This window comes from Gossypium hirsutum, chromosome D04 (genome assembly GCF_007990345.1).
Source record: "Gossypium hirsutum isolate 1008001.06 chromosome D04, Gossypium_hirsutum_v2.1, whole genome shotgun sequence".
Lineage (NCBI taxonomy): Eukaryota > Viridiplantae > Streptophyta > Magnoliopsida > Malvales > Malvaceae > Gossypium > Gossypium hirsutum.
The window spans coordinates 52,463,104-52,487,417 of NC_053440.1; the positions used below are offsets into that span (position 1 = coordinate 52,463,104).

At 34.1% G+C, this 24,314-nt stretch overlaps 1 protein-coding gene and 1 long non-coding RNA gene across 2 annotated transcripts; one reads left to right on the forward strand and one right to left on the reverse strand.

Moving 5' to 3' along the window:
• Positions 1–10,743: 10,743 nt before the first annotated feature.
• Positions 10,744–15,839, forward strand: LOC107898356 (probable terpene synthase 12). The gene is made up of 8 exons (XM_016823864.2): positions 10,744–11,112; positions 11,194–11,357; positions 13,779–13,882; positions 14,177–14,558; positions 14,650–14,868; positions 14,949–15,087; positions 15,180–15,428; positions 15,521–15,839. Exons 1-8 carry the CDS (start codon positions 10,849–10,851, stop codon positions 15,815–15,817), a joined length of 1,818 nt encoding a protein of 605 aa, XP_016679353.2. The 5' UTR covers positions 10,744–10,848; the 3' UTR covers positions 15,818–15,839.
• Positions 15,840–17,258: 1,419 nt separating this feature from the next.
• LOC107898928 (uncharacterized) lies at positions 17,259–18,599 on the reverse strand. The gene is made up of 3 exons (XR_001684524.2): positions 17,950–18,599; positions 17,771–17,837; positions 17,259–17,688 (listed from the first exon to the last, which is right to left on the reverse strand). It is a non-coding gene; the product is annotated as an uncharacterized lncRNA (long non-coding RNA).
• Positions 18,600–24,314: the final 5,715 nt, after the last annotated feature.

Here is a 24,314-nt window from a genome sequence, read left to right on the forward strand (position 1 = left end):
TAATTTAACAACCACAACGAATTTTAAATAAATTGAAATTATTTTAACTATTTATTCTTTGTAGAATAAATTCAACTATTAGATATTATTAATATGGATGAGTTTTGATACAGGCATCACATGCAATTGTATTACCGCAGCGCATTAATGATTTTTTTGGCTTATTTCGCTATTGAATACTCTAATTCGGACAATGTTTTGGGTGTCATTTGTTAGTCTCTAGAGGAGAAGGAACACAATGATATTTGACGCAAACCATGTTGGACCTCAGACTTCCTTCCGATGTTTATGAAAATTATTTTCTCTATTTTCATAGAAAATAGCTTATTCTAATACAAAATAATTTACCAATCAATGAAAAATAACTTATAAAATAACTTAGGGTATATGAACCAACTTGTGGTATGGATTGGATAAGTGTTCTGGGAGGTTATAAATAGGTGGAATGGTTTGTATTGATTTGTAGTACATTGTTGTGATTTGGTGCCAAATGCGGCATATTAGTTTTGTGGATTCATTAGATGATTATATGTTATGTTTTGAGATGGAATTGGTATGTTTTGAACAGTTTTAAATGAGGCCAAAAGCATTGTTTAGGCTATCTGGTTGGTTGGTTTGAAACAAGTATCAAATGGCCAAATTTTGTCAAAAATAGGTTTCTCGTCCCGATATCGATCTTCCCTTGTCGCAATGTCAACCAACAGACTGTGACATCCTGACGTTAAGTGGTCCAGTATCGTGATGTGACATTCTGTATTTTTTAAACTTTGTAATTTGGTCCTTCTTCGATCTTGGGACAACTCTAGAGCTCACGAAAGCTCATATTAATCACAGGAAAAGTTTAAAAGTGTTCTAAATGACTTATATTATGATAAATAGTGATTTTTTATTCGAATTTACCGTTAAAGGTCAGTAATTGTTTCGGTTTGTACTGTAGCTTTTTATACCTCAAACCCAACAACCGAGACGGGTTAAGGGTGTTACAATAAACACCCGAAAACTCTAAGCAACTGATACTTAGGTTGTTGACCAAAAAATCTCTCTACAAAGGGCATCCCACTCAATGCCTTTGTAGGAAGCAAATTCATGAGGTAAACTGCAGAATAAAAAGCATCAGTCCAATAAGGAAGGGGCAGAGATACTTCTGCAAGTAATACCGGAATAGTCTCCACAATCTGTCTATGACGTCGTTCCACCAGTCCATTTGTTCAAACGTGTTTGGACAAGAGAGGCGATGTGTAGTGCCAAAATTCCTCAGATACGGATCAAAGCTTCTAAATTTGCCTCCATCATTCGTCTGAAGTTGTTTAAGCTTAGCTCCCAACTGTAGTTCAACATGTGTTTTGAAGGACAAGAAGGCTTGTAATGCATCAAACTTTTTCTTAAGAAAATTAAGTCCAAGTATGAATTTAAAATGCATCCACAAAGGAGATATAGTATTGATAGCCTGAAGAGTAACAAGGGGCTAGACCCCATAAGTCAATAACAATGAACTCAAGAGGAGCAGAATACACTGATTTAATGGACTTAAATGGCAGTTTGTGCCTTTTAAGAAGCTCACAAGCATTACACAAAGAGAATGAATGTCAGCATGTGTTTTGAAAGACAAGAAGGCTTGCAATGCATCAAACTTTTGCTTAAGAAAATTAATCCAAGTATGAATTGAAAATGCATCCACAAAGGAGATATAGTATTGATAGCCTGAAGAGTAACAAGGGGCCAGACCCCACAAGTCAGTAACAATAAACTCAAGAGGAGTAGAGTACACTGATTTAATGGTGTTGGATAAATTTGGCAGCAACTAAATCAAAAAGGAAGTTTCACTAAGCAACAGCAAAACAAAACAATGAAAACAAAAGAAAGACTAAGAGCAGCATGTAACCGATGAAGCAAAATCCCACAGCTTTCATTTCCATTTCAAAATATAAAGGAGTTACAAAAATAATAATAAGTCAGTTACCTAAACTGTAACTGCTCCTACCAAATTTGGCAAGTTGCCAACTAAAATATTACAAAAGAAAAGCTGAAAAATTCAGCTGTTACATCCATCAATTTCAAATCTAAAAATACTAGCTTTAGATATCAAGCTACTTGCCAACTTGTTAACATCACAAAATACAAAATTTAAACAAAAAAGTTGCTTCTGGTTCAATCTTCAAACAGACATGCTGCTGCTGCTCAAGATGCTGGTAGTTTGTTGCATTGCAGACCAATGCTCAACACTCCTCCTTGGACTGTAGGCAACAAACACCAATCAAATCTCGTAAGAATTCAAACCTGATTGTGCCAAGAGGCTTTGTCAAAATGTCAGCCAATTGATCTTGTGAACTACAATATGCAAGATTCACATCCTTTGATTGTACTGCCTCTCGAACAAAATAAAATTTGAGCTTAAAGTGCTTCGTTTTGCCATGAAAAACAGCATTCTTAGATATAGCTATTGCTGATTGATTATCAACCATAATCTCAGTAGGCTCAAATTGTTCCTCATTCAAATCACACAACAATTTTCTAAGCCAAATAGCTTGGCTTACTGCTCCAGCTGCTGCTATATACTCTGCCTCAGCAGTTGATTGAGCAACTGTTTGTTGCTTTTTAGAGCTCCAACAGAAAGCTCCTGAATCAAATCGACCCTGCTTCCAGTCACTAATAGATCATCCACATATATTGAGACAATCAACAAAGTCTCATCTTTAGACTTCTTTATAAACAAAGTTGGCTCACTCAAACTTTTCTCGAAATTGAGCCTAGACAGGTAAGCATCTATCCTGTCATACCAGGCTCAAGGAGCCTGTTTTAGTCCATAGAGTGCCTTCTTCAGCTTGTAAACCTTGTCCTCCTTTCCTTGGACTTTAAATCGATCAGGCTGTTCAACATAAATTTCCTCTTTAAGGAAGCCATTCAGGAAAGCTGACTTGACATCAAGCTGATGGACCTTCCACTGTTTCTGTGCAGCGAAAGCAAATAGAAGCTTTATGGTATCCAGCCTTGCCACTGGAGCAAATTTCTCCTCAAAATCAATGCCAAACTGTTGATTGTACCCTTTCACCACAAGCCTTGCCTTGTGTTTGTTCAGAGAGCCATCTGCATTGAATTTGGTCCTGAAAACCCACTTGACACCTATGACCTTCTTCTGATCAGGTCTGTCTACCAGATCCCAAGTGTCATTCTCATGGATCATGTCGATTTCAGCCTCCATAGCCTTCTTCCAGCTCTTGCTTCTTGCAGCTTCTTCATAGCTTGAAGGCTCAACAATGGCCACATTGCATCTTTGGTAGATATCAGCAATAGACCTGGTCCCTCTCACAGGAGCATCATCTACATTGGCATTACTAACTTCATTTTCTGCCAATTCCAGATTGCTGTCAATCTGCTCTTCTTCAAACTGACTTGTGTTAGAGCCATCTAAACTCCAAAACCTTCCTTCATCGAATTTGACATCCCTGCTTACCAAAATCTTCTTGGTTGAAGGATCAAATACTCTGTAGCCCTTTTTGCAGCTACTGTAGCCAACAAATATACCAGGAACTGACCTCTTCTCGAGCTTGGTTCTTCTTTCTGCAGGGACAAGTACAAAACACTTGCAACCAAACACTTTTAAATGGGAAACAGTTGGTTTAAGATCATACCATGCTTCAAAAGGAGTTTTATCATTCACAGTATGTGTTGGCAGCCTATTGATCAGGTACACTGAGGTGTTGACACCTTCAGCCCAAAAAATGCTTGGAAGCTTACTTTGAAACAACATACACCTGGTCATGTTCATCATTGTTCTGTTCTTCCTCTCACACACTCCATTTTGCTGAGGAGTGTACACTGTGGTTAACTGATGATGAATCCCAGCCTACTCACATAGCTTCTGAAATCTTTTAGACAAGTATTCAGAACCATTGTCTGTCCTCAAGGCCTTAATCCTGCAGCCCGTTTGATTTTCTGCCAATGCCTTGAACTTTCCAAAAACTCCAAACACTTCTGACTTCTGTTTCATGAAATAAACCCAGCAAAATCTGGTCAGATCATCAATAAACAGTATAAAATACTTACTGCCATTCAGTGAAGGGGTCTTCATTGGTCCACAGACATCTGAGTGCACCAACTCAAGTCTTTCTCGAGTCCTCCATGCTTGGTTAGCTGAAAAGGGCAACCTGGCTTGTTTGCCAAGCTGACACACCTCACAAACACCTTCACTTGCACTAACCTTCACCATGTCCTCTGTCATGTTCATTTTGTGCAGCAAATCAAGTGATTTGAGGTTAACATGGCCAAACCTCTTGTGCCAAAGATCAGTATTGTCAACTGAGCTTGTATATGCACTTTTCTCAAGCTGACTTACATCCAGCATAAAACATTTGTCTCCCATAGGTGCTGAGACAATCTCCCTACCATGAGCATCACTTATAACACAAGAATCATTCTTGAAAACTAGTGAAAAGCCTTTCTTCACTAGCTGGCCTACACTGAGTAAATTTTGGTCTATTTCTGGCACATAGAGCACATCAGAAATGATTTTTTTACCTAAACCAGTGTGAATCACCACATCACCTCTACCTTTTGCTTCAATCAAGTTGCCATTGCCTATCCTGACCTTCGAGACATAGCTCCTGTCAAGGTTCTTGAAAAGGCTCTCATCTGCAGCCATGTGGTGTGAGCAGCCACTATCCACAAGCCAACTGCTCTTGCTGTTAGCTGCAAAACATGAAGCTGTAAATACATGCTCCTCCTGAGCTTGGACATCCTCGGCAGACTTGGCTTGTACTGGTTGTGCTTGTGCCTTCTCATGACTTTTACAGATTTTCTTATGATGACCATACTTCTTACAACTTTTGCACTGTATATCTGGTCTGGTCCAGCAAAATTTTTCCAGGTGATTGGTCTTCTTGCAGTGAATGCATGGTGGAAACCTCCTTCTACCGGCATCTTTCTTTGATCTTTCCCTCTTTTCAAACCAAGACTTCTTAGCTTTCTGGCTTGAGCTGGAGCCTTCTCTGACCTTTGCTTGAAAAGCACCTTCAAGACTCTCCTCCTGTCTACTTGCTCTTCTCTGCTCAAGTGCATAGAGTGAGTTAACCAACTCAGACAAAGAAATGGTTGTGAGATCTCTCGAGTCCTCCAATGAGGAGATTTTTGACTCAAACCTTTCAGGTAAGGTGGTAATAACCTTCTCAACAACCCTGCTATCACTGAAATCTTCTCCAAGGAGTCTAATATTATTGACAGTAGCCATAATCCTATCAGAATATTGCTTGATAGTTTCTGACTCCTTCATCTTCAAATTTTCAAACTCCCTTCTAAGGTTGATGACTTGTTGCTGCCTGGTCTTATCTGATCCCATAAATTCCTCTTTCAGCCTGTCCCATGCCTGCTTGGGAGAGTCACAGGCCATGATACGAGTGAAAATAACATCTGATATTCCATTCTGCAAACAGGCCATAGCTTTGTGTTTCTTGGCTCGTTCCTCACCATGTTGCCTGATCTGAGCAATGGTAGGATTTGCTCTTAATGGTGCTGGCTCGACATCACTCTCAACTGCACTCCAGAGGTCAAGTGCTTGAAGATATGTCTTCATTTTGACAACCCAAATGTGGTAGTTGTCTCCAGCAAAAACTGGTGGTGGAGGAGGAGCAAAACTCATGCTGCCAAGACTGACTTTGAAAACACAAAAAACTGACTTTGCTTTGAAAAAACTAAAACATAAACAACAGAGGTCCTCAAAGATAGGAGGCTCTGATTACCATTTGTTGGATAAATTTGGCAGCAACTAAATCAAAAAGGAAGTTTCACTAAGCAACAGCAAAACAAAACAATGAAAACAAAAGAAAGACTAAGAGCAGCATGTAACCGATGAAGCAAAATCCCACAGCTTTCATTTCCATTTCAAAATATAAAGGAGTTACAAAAATAATAATAAGTCAGTTACCTAAACTGTAACTGCTCCTACCAAATTTGGCAAGTTGCCAACTAAAATATTACAAAAGAAAAGCTGAAAAATTCAGCTGTTACATCCATCAATTTCAAATCTAAAAATACTAGCTTTAGATATCAAGCTACTTGCCAACTTGTTAACATCACAAAAATACAAAATTTAAACAAAAAAGTTGCTTCTGGTTCAATCTTCAAACAGACATGCTGCTGCTGCTCAAGATGCTGGTAGTTTGTTGCATTGCAGACCAATGCTCAACAAATGGACATAAATGGTAGTTTGTGGCTTTTACCAAGCTCACAAGCATTACACAAAGAGAAGGACTTATTCTTGGGAATTGTAACATTGCAATACTTTAATACTTGATTTACAACATAGAAAAGAGGGGTGACCAAGTCTTTGATTCCAATGATTGAACTTGAAATCTGAATTTGACTTTTGTAATGGCTCATCTGCAGTTGTATTTGTAGCAGTTGATGCAAGCTCAGTGGTGGCAGGTAGGAACTGATATAGCCCGTTTGACTCAATGCCTTGAAGCAATATTCGAAGTGTTTCCAAGTCTTTTGCTTAGGAACAGTTTAGATAGAATTCAAAAAACACTCTATTATCATTTTCAAACTTTGAAATAGATAATAGATTTTTTTGAATATCAGGAATATACAACAAATCTTTAAGAAGCAAAGTGTTAGAACCAAAAGATAAAACAAATTTGCCAACATAAGAGATAGTTATACTATGGCCATTACCTATAACCACCTTACTTGACCCATTGTACGAGCTGCACTTAGTGAAATCGGCAGGGTCATTAGTCATGTGTGCCGTAGCCCTACTATCAGGGTACCACGGCTGGTCAAAAACAACAGGCGGAGTGGTTGTCACTGATGTAACATCGGCTTGCATTATGTTTGAAGCACTTGTAGAAGCTAAGGAACTCTTGGATGGACTAAAAAATGATTAATTAGTATAATGAGGATGAGGCTCATACCGATAACACTCAAACGGTCCATATGATCAGTGTAGCATATGTAGGCTGAAGCAGTCTTGTAACTCAAGTAAGTAGATGGCCCAATAGAAGACGAGCCCATGTCCACATATCCATAACTAAGGTTTTCATTGTCGTCATCATTATAGGCCGAATCATACCTGTAGAAACACCAACGAGTAACGCGATCGATCTTGCCAAAAATCTAACATTGCGATTATATTCCACCATCAAATCGACCATGCCCTCGTCTTTGAAAAAAATCAGCTGCTCGATTAGACTGAAACAATTGATGTGGTGGTTGTGCAACATATGAATGGACAAACGAGGAGGAAGAAGATTTACTCATCATAGCAAGATTTGTTGAGAATGTGACCTGAGACAAGTGGGCTTCTTGACGTGCTTCAACATCCAACAATGCTATTGTGGTTCCTTGTAGATCAAATAGTATACGACTCATTGTGATTATTGACACAACATGGTCAAACTCCAGGGAAAGGCTATTGAAAATCGTTGAATGATGCTCTTCCAAAAACACATGTTGACCACAACCCACCAAACAATCACACAAATGTTAAATTTCGACCAAGTACACCGACATAGAAAGTTTATTTTTCTTGAAATGATGGAGAATATGTACCTTATGGCTTTGGTTGTGGATTGTGTGCCAAATATTCTTATCAAAGTGTCATAAAGTTCATATTCAGAAGAGAAATTGCTAATCAATTGATTATGTAGCGGAACACTTACTGTGGAAAGGAGCCATGTCAATAAAGTTGAATCTTACTGTTCGTACTCGACATGCGTTGGATTTTCAACAGAAACACCATCATCACCAACAATAAGTGGCGGTGGCATAGTAATTCACCCATCAATGAACTGTTGTAATCGAGTAGTCTTGATTATAAGAAAGACATTATGTTTCCAGGACAAAAAATTACTATCATCTATAAGAATTGCCACTTTTTAAGAAGCAAAGGCAAGGGGTTTGAAGAACTTCCCATTTGTCAATTCTGCTGAGACTGCAGAACCCATGATTGAAGTAATGATCAACAAAAAAATAACTTTGATACCATACTAGAAATATAAAATAAAAAGAGTAATCCATTAATCATACTCTTAGAATATAAGGGCCTTTATGTATTTATACACTAGAGGCTTAACAGAAGTTATAACAAAAACGGATAACATAAATGGAAACTACTCATAACTAGATTTAGTTGAGCCTAACTTACAACAATTATCTAGTTACTTCCTCTAATATTCTATAGGTACAGGGAGGCGAACCAAGTAGCTAATAGTATGGTTGCCTTTGTCGAAAACCTCCCTTTACGCCTTCATATTTATGCACCTCTCTATGACTTTATTTTAAAAGGCTCTATATGATGTTTGTAGCAGGGTTTTATTTTCCCCATTTTAAAAAAATAAATTCAATGATTGAAATGGAATCAATCATAAAAAAAAATTGATAATTTTTTTTTTGTGTAAGTTCAAGATGTTTGGAAGTTACATTTAACTTGAGACGCAAGTTACTATCATCTACAAATTTGCCACTTTTTGAAAAACAAAGGTAAGGGGATTGGAGAACTTCCCATTTGTTGATTTTGTCGAGACTACAAAATCCATGATTGAAGCAACGATCGACAAAAAAATAGCTTTGATACCATACTAGAAATATAGAAGAAGAAGAAGAGTAATTCGTTAATAATTCTATTAGAATATAGGGGCCTTGTGTATTTATACACTGGAGGCTTAATAGAAGTGATAACAAAAATGATAACAGAAATGGAAACTACTCATAACTAGATTTAGTTGAGCCTAACTTATAGAAGTTATCTAGTTACTTCCTTACTATTCCATAGGTATAAGAACGAGAACCAAGTAGTTAATGTCATGGTTGTCTTTGATGGAAATCTCCCTTTACGCCTTCATGTTTATTCATCTCTCTATGACTTTATTTTAAAAGGCTCTATATGATGATTGTAGCATGGCTTTGCCTAGATTAGTTACTGTGTAATTGTTTTATTTCCCCTCTTTTTTAAAAAAAATAAATTCAACGATTGAAATGCATTCAATCATGCAAAAAAATTGATACATTTTCTTTTGGTGTAAATTCAAGATGTTTGGAAGTTACATTCCACTTGAGACGCAAGTTACTATCATTTACAAGAATTGCCACTTTTTGAGAAGCAAATGTAAGGCGATTGAAGAACTTTCCATTTCTCGATTCTGTCGAGATTGTAGAATCCATGATTGAAGCAACGATCAGCAAAAAAATAACTTTGATACCATACTAGAAATATAGAGTAAGAAGAGTAATTCATTAATCATACTCTTAAAATACAAGGGCCTTGTGTATTTATACACTGGAGGCTTAACAGAAGTGATAACAAAAATGGATAATAGAAATGGAAACTACTCATAACTAGATTTAGTTAAGCCTAACTTATAGCAATTTTTCCTCTACTATTCCATAGGTACAAGGAGGGGAACCAAGTAGCTAATGGCATGGCTGCCTGTGTTGGAAATCTCCTTTTATGCCTTCATGTTTATGCATCTCTCTATGACTTTATTTTAAAAGGTTGTATATGATGATTGTAGTATGGTTTTGCCTAGATTAGTTACTATGTAATCGTTCTATCCCCTCCCCTTTTTAAAAAAAATTAAATTCAACGATTGCAATTCAATGCTATCATACAAAAGAATTGATAATTTTTTTCCTCTTCATTTGACATGTTTCCGAATTGCATTAACAAACGATTGTATGTAAATCTCTCTCAGTCACTCTTTCTTTTATTTTTGTTTTATTGTTAGATCAATTCTGTGATTGAGCATGACATTAAACAGTCAAATTATACTTGTTGCAAAGTAACGTATTTTTCAATATTCCCTCATATTTTTTTAGTACTTCTTGTGCTTCCTCTGAATTGTTGGTACATCTTCATATATTATAGTATTCCCTTATAATTTTTTATGCACCCTCATATTTTTTTATACTTCCTCATATTTTTTTGATGTTCCCTCGTAATTTCAAAAAGAAAATTTTAAATGAGATATAATTGTGGAGTTAAAAAAATATTATTTTTGTATATTAAGAAATATCAATAAAATTTTCGAAAAAATTGGTAATTTTAAAATAGTATTTTTCATTCTAATATTTGGTACAAACCAAATATCGATTCTTTCTTTAATTTTTTTTTACTATTTTTTAATTTATCCTTATATATAAAATTTTCCGTACCGAATATTAGTATGCAAAATTAATAATTTAATAATGACCAATTTCTCGTCGACAAAATCCCATTAAAATTTATTAATATGAGAAATAAGTTTTTTCACTAAAAAAGCATCTTTCCAATCATTTTGAAAGCATACCAAAAATATATTAGGAATTACAAAAAATTTATGAGACTCTATTGAATATTGCTTTTTCTTAAAAATCCTACTTTATTTATTTAATTTTTTAATTTCTAAAAATTTTTATATTAAAAATATAAAAAAATATTTTTTTATATCAAAAATTAGTTTTTCATGTCAAAATTTAATTTTGAAAACATACCGAAAATTTTGATGGCATACTAAAATTTATGAAAAAAATATTAAAAATTATGAAGGAGTACCAGAAATCATTAAAAAAATCAAAATTATAAAAATGCAAAAAAAGTAATCTTTCATCATTTTTTTTATCCTAATTACTCGATAAAATATTAACTTTACAAAGAAACTTATTATTTTGTTACATGAATTCATGAAAAACACGTGCGATAATTGGTAAAAGAAACAGTGCAATCCGACTAACCCTTATCCAACATATTACATCATCGTACGGAGCCTCGTGGGTCATACCGATACCTCTACCCAACACGTCTCCCCATGTAATTTAACCATGTTAAGATTTTACCATAAAAGGACCAAACTCATCTAAGTAATTGTGAAAAAGAGAAATATGGCGTTGGCACCTCCCAGCCTCATCCTCTGCAGTCCCGGTCTGAATCCTAAGCAAGTAATGATCCCTACTAATATTTGTCGTCGCAAAGTTGAATGTGATCATCGTTCGTTGATGAGTAGCTCCCGTGTTTTCTGTGCTGTACCGCCGCCCACCACTCAAGTTTCTAATTCTGATCACCCAAAAGGTGGAAGAAGTTCAGCAAATTACCAGCCAACTATTTGGAGCTACGATTTCCTTCAGTCCTTGAAGAATGATCATGCCGTACGTAATTAACCTCCCTCACACTTTGTGATCATCAATTCCCTTCTTTGTTTGCTTAATTAATTGGTGCTGAATTCGCAGGATATCATATACAAAGAGAGAGCAGCGAAGTTAGAGCAGGAACTGAGGTTTGCTCTTCATGATGAAAACGCAGAGCCAGTGAACTTGCTAGAACTGATTGATGGCATCCAACGGCTGGGGTTAGGTCATCGTTTTGAGATTGATATCAATCGAGCCCTTGAGAAATTTGTGTCTTCAGATGTTAGGATCGTCCCGAATAAGCAACGAACAAGTAAAAATAGTAGAAGAAATTGAGAAGATGAACACACAAATTTAACGTGGAAAAACCCCTCAAAAGAGGATAAAAAACCAGGGGCAAAGATAATTTTACTATAATGGCAAAAGAATGAAGAGTACAAAAGATGGAGATAAAAACTAAACCCCGAAAACCCGAAAACAAATAACCCTCAAACGTAAACACAAAATTCTCTGAATGTGTTATGAGTTCTAATCTAATGGGTATCACTTAATTCTAAGATTGTAGAGGAGCCTATTTATAGGCTAAATTAATAAGTCAAATAAACTATACTAATAAATGCTAAATATATTATACTAATAAATACTAAATCTTCTAGAAAGAAAATATATTTTTGTTTAACTTGACTTGCAAGCAATCTCTTAGAATTTGGGTCACACAATTCTAACAATCTCCACCTTGACACGAATTCTTTCAATGCCATCTTTGCCAAAACCCGCCACGGGCCTATCTTGAACTATGCAGGGAATTAACTGAGTCGAATCTATGCTTAGAAGCTGGAAGACTTCTAGCCTTCGACTTGTGCACTGCCAAATCAAAACTAACCCGGGTCTGATTTTCACGAATACAGTGCCCTAACTTTTCAAAACCTGCATCCAAAAGAGAACCTCTCTTCAACGAAACGGTCATACCTTTTTCCCTCCTATGACCAAGTTGCCTCCGCTTCAAATGAGTTGACTTTGACTCCGTAACGGACGAGGGACGTCCGATTTCACCGGTCACTGTAGAACCTTCCAGAATATAAAGACTGCCGGTTCTTTTACCTTTTAACAAAACGAGAGCTCCACGAGATACTTTAATGTCGCTCGACTCGATGTTGATTCTACATCCTTTCAAGTCTAAAATACTCAAGGAGATGAGATTCTTTCGTAAATCAGGTACATACCTGATATCTGAGAGTGTCCTAATCATCCCATCGTGTATCCTAATTTTAACAGTACCAATACCGATTATTTTACTAGATGAATCGTTTCCCATGTGCACAACTCCACCTTCAACTGAACTGTATGTGGAGAACCATTCTCTATTGGGACACATGTGGAAAGAACATCCTGAATCTAGGATCCACTCAGACGTAAGCTTGGAGTTATCGCTCGTTGACACTAACAAGAAATCATCACCGCCTTCATCGACCAAATTAGCACCAGCTACATCTTCCTCGTTACTCTCAGCAGCTCTTTTATTTCGCAGTTTATAACAATCTGCTTTGACGTGACCTAACTTTTTGCAATAGCGATACCTTTTGTCTCGTTTCTTTGATGCTACCAAAACGGAAGCTTGTCTATCTGTTTTGCTATTCAAATCAAACTCATTGTCGAGTTTGTCTCTACTCAACAAATGACCCTTCACATCTTTGAACGAGAGTTTGTCTCTGCCATAAATCAGGGTCTCCCTGAAAGACTTGTATGAAGAGGGTAAAGAGCACAATAATAGCATAGCTTGATCTTCATCGTCAATATGAACCTCAACGTTCTTTAAATCATTTAAAAGAGTAATGAATTGACTGATGTGATCTTTAAGAAGCTCACCTTCGTTCATGCGAAACGTAAATAGACGTTGTTTCAACACTAAACGGTTAGCCAGAGACTTAGTCGCATAAAGAGTTTCTAACCTTTTTCACAAGGCGAATGAGGTCTTCTCCATCAATACCTCCTGCAATACTGTATTCGCGAGGCACAACTGGATTGCAGACAAGGCCTTTTCATCAAGCTCTTCCCATTCTGTTTGATTTAGATTCTCAGGCTTTTTCCCTGTAACAACCTTTTTCAAGCCATTTTGAACTAGAATTGCCATCATCCGAACTTGCCACAGATTGAAATTTGTCTCACCATCGAACTTCTCAATTTCAAACCTTGTTGCTGCCATCTCTGACCGGGCTGATCTATGAAAGTTAAACTAGCTCTGATACCACTTGTTAGGATCGTCCCGAATAAGCAACGAACAAGTAAAAATAGTAGAAGAAATTGAGAAGATGAACACACAAATTTAACGTGGAAAAACCCCTCAAAAGAGGATAAAAAACCACGGGCAAAGATAATTTTACTATAATGGCAAAAGAATGAAGAGTACAAAAGATGGAGATAAAAACTAAACCCCGAAAACCCGAAAAACAAAGAACCCTCAAACGTAAACACAAAATTCTCTGAATGTGTTATGAGTTCTAATCTAATGGGTATCACTTAATTCTAAGATTGTAAAGGAGCCTATTTATAGGCTAAATTAGTAAGTCAAATAAACTATACTAATAAATGCTAAATATATTATACTAATAAATACTAAATCTTCTAGAAAGAAAATATATTTTTGTTTAACTTGACTTGCAAGCAATCTCTTAGAATTTGGGTCACACAATTCTAACATCAGATGACTATAGTGTCGCAACAAAGTATAGTCTGCATGCAGCGGCTCTAAGATTCAGACTCCTCAGGCAACACGGCTATGTGGTTTCTCAAGGTAAGACCCGTTCTTGACATTTTTAGATTCCTTAAAGCTTGAAGAAAAAAACTTTTAAGTTCATTAAAAGTTGGTAAAAAAAAATTTTGACCCTTTAAAAGTTTCAAAAAAAAAAATTAAACCCCTTAAAAATTGAAAAACAATATTTTGGACCCTTTTTAGCCTTGGACTCTGGACTGCCGCACCTCTAGATGACCTCAGGGCCGGGTCTGCTCAAGGTAAGCTTTTTGCAACTTATTATATAATATATTTGGCAAAAAATGACAAGTATTTGATAATATTGTGTGAATGCAGATGTGTTTAAAGCTTTCAAGGACCATAAGGGAAATTTCAAGGATTGCCTTTACAAGGATGTCAAAGGAATGTTGAGTTTGTATGAAGCTTCACGTCTTGCCTTCGAAGGAGAGTATGTAATGGATGAAGCCTTCTTGTTTACACGAATGCATCTCATGGATTTACAGGGTGTTAGTAATCTGGAAGAAGGTTTATTATTAGAACAGGTGATCCACGCATTGGAGCTCCCACTGCATCGAAGAATGGTCAGGCTAGAAGCTCGATGGTACATCGAAGCTTACAGCAAAAGTGCAGCTAGAAAAACAAACCTACTTGAATTGGCCAAACTGGATTTTAACTTGGTGCAGTCAACACTTCAAGAAGATCTTAAAGAGATGACAAGGTAAGACGATTGATTAAGAACATAAGCTTTTCAAAACATTTTTCTTTTATCACTTGCAACTCTGACAACATCGCTTTCACTTGTTGATTAGATGGTGGATTGGTATGGGGCTATCGAGCAAGTTGAATTTCGCAAGGGATAGGCTCATGGAATGCTTCTTTTGGTCTGTTGGAATGGTCTCTGAACCTCAATTCAGGAATTGCCGAAAAAGTTTAACCAAAGTGGCTTCTTTCGTTACTATAATCGATGATGTTTACGATGTTTATGGCACTTTAGATGAATTAGAGTTGTTCACTGAAGCTGTTCAAAGGTTTGAATTTTTTTTATTAAAATATATAAAACTCTCTTATTATTCAGTACTAATAACATTTTTAATATCTTGAATTTCAGATGGGATGTATGCGCCGTAAAAGATCTTCCCAAGTGTATGGAGCTATGCTTTCTTGTTCTGTACAACTCTGTAAATGAGATGGCTTATGAAACTCTTAGAGACCATGGAGAAAACATCATTCCATACTTAACCAAAGCTGTATGGCAAAGAATCCATATTTAAATTACGCTTGCAAACACATTTAAATCGCTATCTATATGTGTGATTTTTTTTTTTTTTTGTTTTCTCAGTGGGCAGATCTATGCAATGCATTCTTGAAAGAAGCAGAGTGGGCACGTACTAAACATGTTCCAACATTCCAAGACTATCTTGAAAATGCATGGGTGTCAGTGTCTGGACATATTTTTCTAGTCCATGCCTATTTTTTACAGAGTCCAAACATCACAAGTGAAGCACTTGACAGCTTGGAACAGTACCATGATATCCTTCGTTGGCCATCTACTATTTTCCGACTTTGTAATGATTTGGGTACTTCGAAGGTATATATTGATTATCACCATTATTACATCTAGTTCGAATTTCATTTGGCAACTTCTAGTTCATGAAATATATTTTTTTTTGGGTAATATAGGATGAGTTGGAAAGAGGTGAAAGTGCAAACTCGATAATATGCTACATGAAGGAAGTTGGTTGCTCAGAAGCAACGGCTCGCCAACATATAAGTGATTTGATCGATAATTATTGGATGAAAATGAATAAATGCCAAATGGAAGGTTCTCCATTTGCGAAACATTTGGTAGAAACAGCTACTAATTTGGCTCGGATTTCCCAATGCACATACCAGCATGGAGATGCACATGGATGTCCAGATAATCTATCTAAGAATCGAGTACAATCGTTGATTGTTGACCCTATTTCTATAAATTAGAAAGTAAATTCATCGATGTACATTTGAGATTTTATAACCATAAGGTATAGTATAGTAATTGTTCACCTCATCTCTTAATCATGTGGTCAAATGTTCGATCTCCGTTCATGGGAATGGAGAATATTTCATAACCAGGTATTTACCTCTTTAAAAAACATCCATGACGAGAAAATTAATCACTACTACAGATGATAGATATCTTGATTCTGACAAAAATATAAAGCGAATTTTTTATTAACATTGCTTGGCCTTGTAAACTAATACTTGTTCAAATGTATCAAATTGTTTAATTTTGTGAGGTATAAAAGTTATTATAGCCCAAACCTTAATAATTCTACACCTTTTTCTTTTAATTAAAAAAAATTTGATATTGGTTGCACACTTACAAAAATTATATAAATTTGGGATAAATTATATTGTTAGTTACCAAAGTATTAGAATGTTTCTGTCTTGATTACCCAATTACAAAAATTATTGAAGGTAATACTCAAATTTTCATAAATCAATCCAACACTTCATGCATAACATACTTATGAATAAAATTTAGATAATCAAAATAGAAAAAAAATAATATTAATTAAATAAATCATAAATTATATTGTTAGTTATTCAATGTAATATTAAATAGAAAAAAAATTTTAATTTTGTTCTTGTTCTTGAAGTATTTATATGATGAAATAAATAATAAATTATATAATATTAAATAAATAAATAAATAAATTATATTATATATAACTGTAAATAAATAAAAAGTATAATTTCATAAATTTAATAATAAATACTTTATCACTTATATTAATATATTCTAATAAAATTATTTTTTAATGATAGTAAAATATTATTATTTTTAATATCTATTATTAATTATTTTATTTTATTTTATTTTTATTACATTTAATAAAATATAAAATATCATTATAAAAAATTAATTTTAAATACCTATAATTATTATTTTGATAACCATATTTTAATAAATTTCAATATAACTTATGATAAAAATTTAATAATGAGAAAATTATTATTTTACCAATGAGTAAAATTGTTGTTTTAAAATATATTCCTTCCAATCAAACTAAGTATCAAACTAAGATAAAGAGTTGTATGAAACTGTAATTCTACGTCATCTTTATTCATGTTCAACGAGAAAATGACAAATCAAATTCTTTTTCTCTTAATTTTTAACAGTTGGATTTGAATTTACGAAAACACTTTCCTAGGTTAGTTTTCCTCTCCCTCAATGTTAATCGCCACTTTCTGCTATAATTGGTATGGCATCCCAATGTGCATAGCTCTTTGCATGCCTTACAGTAATGTCGATTATCAACAGCAATTATTGCTTTGCCGAAAAATAAGAAATGAATAGGAAAAAAAAGATCAGTTAATAATATAAAGGAGAGGCGTATGAAAAGTCAGCATATTTAAACTTCACGCCTTTACCCTGTCTTGTTAATATTAGTTCTCTATTTTCATTCTAAAATTTCAAAGATGAAGAGTTCCAAAGGGAAAACATTGATGATGAAATGGATATTACAAACGAAAAACAAAATGGTCACACCGTCAATGTAGGAGGGAAATCGTGGATTGAAGAACTAGGAAGTCAACAACATAACCAAAAGTGTGATGTCGACAAAACATTGAATGAATTGTTTGGTTTATCTGATGATAGTTTATTAACAGAGGAGGAAATCCCAGTTCAACTGATGGTAGCTTTGTTTCTGTGGAGTTATGCCTTGTATTTTTTCAATTTGGAGGATCTCTTGTAATTTCATTCCTACTCTATCAAATGTGTTACAAGGGATTAGTGGCCACTTCTGTTTGTCCCAAGTGTGGAGGGGCTGATGAGATTCTGGACCATACATTTCAATAGTGCCCTGTAACAGTAAAAGTGTGGACAATATTAAATTTCACATGGGTTTTGACAAGGCCAGATTTGGACAGTATTGAGTGGCTTACCTGGGTTTCCAAAGGAAGCTCAACGTTCCAACCAAGGCTGTTCTGTTGTGCTTATGGGCTCTCTGGACTAATAGAAACAAGAGAGTGGATGAAAGGAAAATCAAATCGGGAAGGGAGATCTCAAATTTCATTACTAGTTACATCAAAGAAATAGACGATTCTGCAGAAAGGGCTCTTACCAAGAGCCGCAAGACTGTGAAACGGGTGCCCTCAACTAGGCCGGTCTAGATCGGGTTCAGGGATTTTTGCAAGGAATGCTGCGGGAGAGGTTCTGGTATCAAGATTGGTTTTGCATGATGATGATGGGTTTGTGTTTGCAGCAAAGGCCCTTGTGTTCTCATGGGCGGTGCAAACGGGGTGGAAATGGGTTTGTCAGAGGCAACAATAGAGGGGGATTCATTAATAATGATAATGATAATAATAATAATATTTTAGTCAAATACATTAGATAAATCAGAGATCGTAGCATATATTAGAAACATTCAACATAATAAAGAGCATTTTTGGAGTTTAAGATTCAAACATGCGTAAAGGATGACAAATCAACTAGCCCACATTCTAGCAACTGAGAGTCTGAAAAGAGGAGAGCAGATTTACTTGGAAGGAACTGTCCCTAGTTTTGCCGCGCGAAAGATGGAGGATGAATGGCTAAGAGAACCCGATTGAGTTGAAGCTTGCGCAGAAAAGGTCATTGGAGAGAAGAACGACGTTAAAAATGGTGAAGTGAAGATAGGGAAATGCGTTCTTCGGGAACTGAAACTGACAGACTTAAAACGTGATATGCATTGATGGGAATGGGTGTCAGTTAATAGTTTTTGACTGGGCTGAGTTTTCTTTAATTAACTTTGATTTAGTTTTATTTTTAAAGGCTTAGGATCGGATTATTTTGCCTTGGGCTGAACTTTTGTCTTTGGGTTAGTTTTGTATAATTAATAAAAGCCCAGTCCGATATTATTTCAAAAATAAAATTCTAAAAAAATTTTAAAACTCTAGCTTTTCCCTAAATTTATTTTTTGCTGCGTTTTCCAAACCTGATCTTTCAACAGTGGGATAAAAACCTTTTCTGATAAATTGAAATTGCATTGCATTTATAACATTTGCATTGTTGAGAATGTAAAGATATTATGATAATGAGTTAATCTGAAATATCAAAATTTCGAGTTGCTATTCAAATTGTGTTTATCCTTTGAACACTGAGATATTATGTTGATGAAAATGATTGGATTTACCAATATTTTGTTTTGTTAATTAATTGTGATTTATTCTATGAATTGATATTTTGTATGTTGTCTACTATTTGTACTGATTTTCTTGTGGTGGAACTCACACTAATTTTCATAGTTCATTTTTTTTCTATTTTTCCATCTTTGTAGATAACCCGCCAGGTTAGAATGCAGATGCGACATTCGAAGGGTCTCGTCTCGATTTTATTTATTAAAATATTTTTAAGTTACTTTTTGATATTTTATTATTATCTAAAGACTGTATTATTTTATTTTGGAACTGTATCGCTTTATTTGAATTGTGGCATGGGATTTAGTATTTAGGTTTTATTTGTGGCATGTATGACATTTAAATCATGTGGGCTATTAGAATATGTATATTTATTTAATTATGCATGAAACATAGTTTCCATTGAAAATCACGTTAATATTACTTTTCCGCTGCTAGTTGTAAATGTGTTATGTTAAGTAAATAATTTAGAAAATTAATTAAGTTTTCAAAGGTAGACACTGTTAAAAAGAAAATGTTAAACTTAACCGTTTTTTTAAAATTCGACATTCTTCCTAAAAATAGACTAAAATTTCTTCTAAAATAAATAAATGTTTTAAATTGACTGTTTTATAAACTCCGATCGTACTAGGTAGTCTCGGTGGCCGATGTAATCTCCCGAATTCAGATCTAACGTCTAGGCCGGATTGGGGAGGTTACAGGCAAAATCTTGGTAGACAAATGGAGTTGTTATATAAAAGGTTGACTGTAAAATTGATTTAATATTTTTGACACTAAGTGATAATTGCTGCCTACCAACTTATCTTATTGAACACTTTTTTGTTGAAACATTTATATTAAGTAAAAATTTAAAATGCTTATCAAACATATTTAAAATACTAAATGTTGAAAATTTTCATCTTCCATGAAATAAAAATTTTCAATAATTTATCAAACACACCCTTAGTTTTTCAATACTTAATTTTTCATACTTAAATTTTCAACACTTAATTCTTCATTTTATCAAACAACACTTAAGTCTTATTGAGCTAATTAAATTAAGCCAAAACTTTCTAATAATATAAACTAGTATGACTCACCCATAGTTCGCATTGAGTTGATTATTTGTTTGTATCAAATTATAGAGTAAAAATTTAAAATTGAAAATATACTCTAACCAAGGTTTTCAGAACTGTATCAATGGTCGAATCGGTCAGGCTACCAGTTCACATAGTTCGATTAAATAAATCATTAAAAATCATAAAAATAAAAAATATATATATTAAAAAATCAATTCAACCAGTTCGTTCTAGTTCATGGGTCAACCGGCCTAATGCCTCTCTCCAGACCGGTACACAGATCGGTTCCTAGTCTAACTGGTCCAATCTGTTAATTTAGTTTGGTTCAAACAAACATGACTCTTAACTCTCTATACACTTTGTACATTTGAAATTTAGTCCCTTATTTTTATTTTCAAGAATTTAATTTTTTAGTTTTTTTAATTTAAAAATCCACTTTCAAATTATATATAATCACGTAACATTTTAATTGAAAAGTTAATTATATTAACTATTTGACTTAATTAATAAAATTATAAAAAAATAGAGGCCAAATTATGTTAAAAATTAAAATATAAGGATTAAATCTCAAATCTAAACATTATACAGAAATAAAAACTAAAATTTAATCCTTTATCTATAATTGAAACAAAGAAAGAAAATAGCATAGTACATCCTCGTATCAATGTAAGAAGGTAGAAACAATCTTCCGCTACATTAATATAAATATTTTAGATATAATTAAGGCATAATGATATTTTTGGTCCTTCAACTTTATAAAAAAAATTTATTTTAATCTTTTATTTAATTTTCTGCCTCTTTTAGCTCTTGAAATAATATTATTTTGTCAAATCATCTCAAATGGATGAAAAGTTAACGTTTGTTAACTTTGCTGGCGCGTCATACACGTGGATGATATGTTAGCATTTAATTATTATTTTTTAAAATTTTAAAATTTTAAAATATTGATGTGTCATCCACATGACAATTCATATCTATATCATGTCAGTAAAGATAAAAAAATATTAACCTTTTTTGTCCATTTTAGGGTAATTTATAAAAGAAATTCAAAATTTAAGAAATAAAAAAAATAAAAATTAAATGAATGACTAAAATAATTTTTTTTATAAAATTGAAGTGTCAAATAAGTCATCCCACCCATAAATTAAACTACTAAATTAAAGACTAGGTTCTGCTGTTGCTTTCTTAATTTTTTATTAAGAAGTAATAAAAAATAATTTATTAAAAGAAGCCGAGGAAGCCCAAGTTTTCTAGATTTTATTAATTAAAAAAAGACTTGGTCTTTATTTACTAATTTAATTGTGGACGATGCGGCTCCTAAGTCCTAACCGCTTGCAGTACTTTCATATTGATACCAGCTTCTGGAAGCCAACTGCACCACGCTTTCTCGCTCGTTTAAACATCTAACCGCAATTGTTTTATAACTAATATACTTGTGATACCCAACTATTGCCCGGGCCCAAATCAAATAAAAAACAAATAATGACAAAAAAGTCCAGTCCATCTACACGGTCCAAATTTCAAAAAAATTTAAATTCAATATAAAACCCAAAAGGCCCAATACTAACAGCCTGAATTAGCCCAAGACGTAGAAACCCTAGCAGCAAACCTAGCGCCACAGCAACCTCGCCCTAATGTCGCAGCGCTCCGTACGTTTTTCTTCCCTCGCACGCCTCCGCAAATGTCGCACATGCCGCACACGTCTTCTACATATCTGCAACAAACCACGAACAGTAGAGATAGCAGAAAATATAGCAACAATTAAAGAGATTTTTATTTTTTATTCTTCTCTAGGATTCGGTTATAAAAACCGATTGAGGCATTTGTAAAAGGGGGTTACACAGATAAAGAGAAAAACAAGAAATTGAGAGGTGAGAGGTTACGGGATTTGTATCAAATTATTGAAATATATACAAAAACAGAGAATCAGAGAGCAATTCGAAGGTTTTTTTTTCTCTTCTCGAGTTTCCTTCTTCTGACTTTTTTTATTATTTTTTTTAAAAAAGGGTATAGTATTAAAAAAGGGAAGAACACTTACCTGAAGGCCGAGGCTTATTCCTCTGTCGCAATCGGAGGCCAGGCCGAAATCGAGGTTTGGAGCGGCGGCGACAGTTAAAATCGATGTATAGAGGGGTCTGGCATATTTATTTGTTTACTCCCTGATGTTTCCAGCGCATTACGATTTAGTCCCCTATTTGTTATTAGTTATTTATTATTAAATTAATTGTTTTTACTATTATTCTTATTATTATAATATCATTATTTTGGTGCTATTATTATCATTATAACCATATTTATACATACATTTTCTATAATATACATATACGTACATTTTTTAAAATTATTATAAATATATATTTTTGCATATTTCATTTTTTTATATACATATACTTATATATACGTATTTTAAAACATGCATACATATGTTCTTCTTATTTTTATAATTTTGGGTATATACATATGCATATATTTTATGGTTTTGTTGTTTCACATAATGTCCATCTTTTTATGCTCATTTAATTACAAAAGCATTTTAATTCAACTTGTTTATTACTGTTTCTTTTACATTAATTGATTCGTTTTTTTATTATTTATCTTTTATTGGATTGTTGCTCGTGCTATTCTCATTTGCATCACCATATTTATAATTGCTTGTCTTGCATGCCAACGATACAAATTATTTTCATATTTTTTACGACTTCGTGTTTTATTTCACACGTTATATAAAAATTTGTTTTAGATAAATAACATTCTGTATTTTGATATTCGGAAAAGTCATATCCTAACTTATGGGGTTTCGATTTTCTCAATAAATTCAAATACACGAGTCTTTTCAAACGTTTTTTAAATCTTGGGAATTAATAAAAGATTGTGTTCTAACTTATGGAATATGGTCTTTTCTAAAACTCGAGATAATTAAATATCTTTTTAAATAAATTTTTGGGCATTCTCGTATCGGGAATTTTGGGCATTGTGTCCTAACTTACGGGATGTAATTCTCTTTCTCAATTAACGTGAAAATATGTCTTTGTCTCAAAAATTCTCAATGTTTTGACGAAGGATCATATTTTTTAAAACTCTTCAAAATTTTCAATCTTTGACACTAAGACACTAATTAATCAACTAGGTACCAATTTTTGGGCGTTGCGAGAGTGCTAATCCTTCCTCGTACGTAACCGACTCTCGAACCCGTTTTTTGTTTTTCATGGGCCAAAATTGTTGTTTTGATAAAATCAAGTTGTTTATTAAAAACAGTCATTTTATGAGGTGACCCAATCACACCTTATAAAAAAGATTGGTGACGACTCTCATACTCATTTTTATTTTCGAAATCCAAGTCGATCTCATTTTCAAGTTTCAAAAAAATGGTTTCGATAGCTTGGCGACTCCACTGGGGACAAAAAATAAGTAAGTCAAGCCACGAGTTGATTAACTTTTGTCTTTTGTCAAAAATTAAAATTTGATTTGAATATATGATACTTTCATTACATTTCATTTCATCTTATTTCGATCATTATAATTTGATTGCTGTGGTAATTTAAGTTTGGTATACTGCCGCATTGCATTCCATGGATAATTTTACCCTTTTTAGTGGGAGTTAGAAACTATTCCTTCGTGAGGTTTTCACCTTCGTATAGGATAGTGGATCACTTTCAGGATACATCTGTACCTATGCCTTCGTGAGATCTACATCTCCGTATAGTCATAGGGAAATGCATTCCCCTGAACCGAACTCGGTCTATATGAGCCTATAATGGGTGAGGATCGAGGAATCTGCTGGTTCGGGTACCCTTGCCCTAGAATCCAAACCACATATAGTGAACCTTAGGAACTCACCTTAGGTAGAATTACTCCGAACCCTAGTATATACCTAGCTAGGAGTTTTATTATTTCTTGATTTCTATTGGATTTAATGTTTATATGTGATACTGACTTTTTTTGTGTTTTACTATGATTGCATGACATTACATGACATTTCACTATAAAAGGCGTTAGTTCATATTTGGTTGCTAGATAGAAAGCTTATCATGTAAAAAAAGTTTCTTGATAAAGTGGAGGATAATGCGGTTGTCCGAACTTGGTTTGAAATGACACAGCGCGAGAAAGGTGATAGTTTGGCTGAGGGATATGTATTGAAATTATGGGACTACACCCGTATTAGTGTAACTCAGAACAACTTGCAAGAGTTGAAGGAAATTTAGGATTAATGGAGTGATGAGGCTAGACAGTTATTCTACTCTAATTATGGGGAT

What these genes read in the sequence shown, in the direction of transcription:
- LOC107898356 (XM_016823864.2), top strand. Translation starts at nt 10,849, where the DNA reads ATGGCGTTGGCACCTCCCAGCCTCATCCTCTGCAGTCCCGGTCTGAAT. An exon ending in TTCACTGAAGCTGTTCAAAG is followed by an intron (nt 14,869 to 14,948) that starts GTTTGAATTTTT and finishes CTTGAATTTCAG; the next exon opens with ATGGGATGTATGCGCCGTAA. An exon ending in TTCCATACTTAACCAAAGCT is followed by an intron (nt 15,088 to 15,179) that starts GTATGGCAAAGA and finishes TTGTTTTCTCAG; the next exon opens with TGGGCAGATCTATGCAATGC.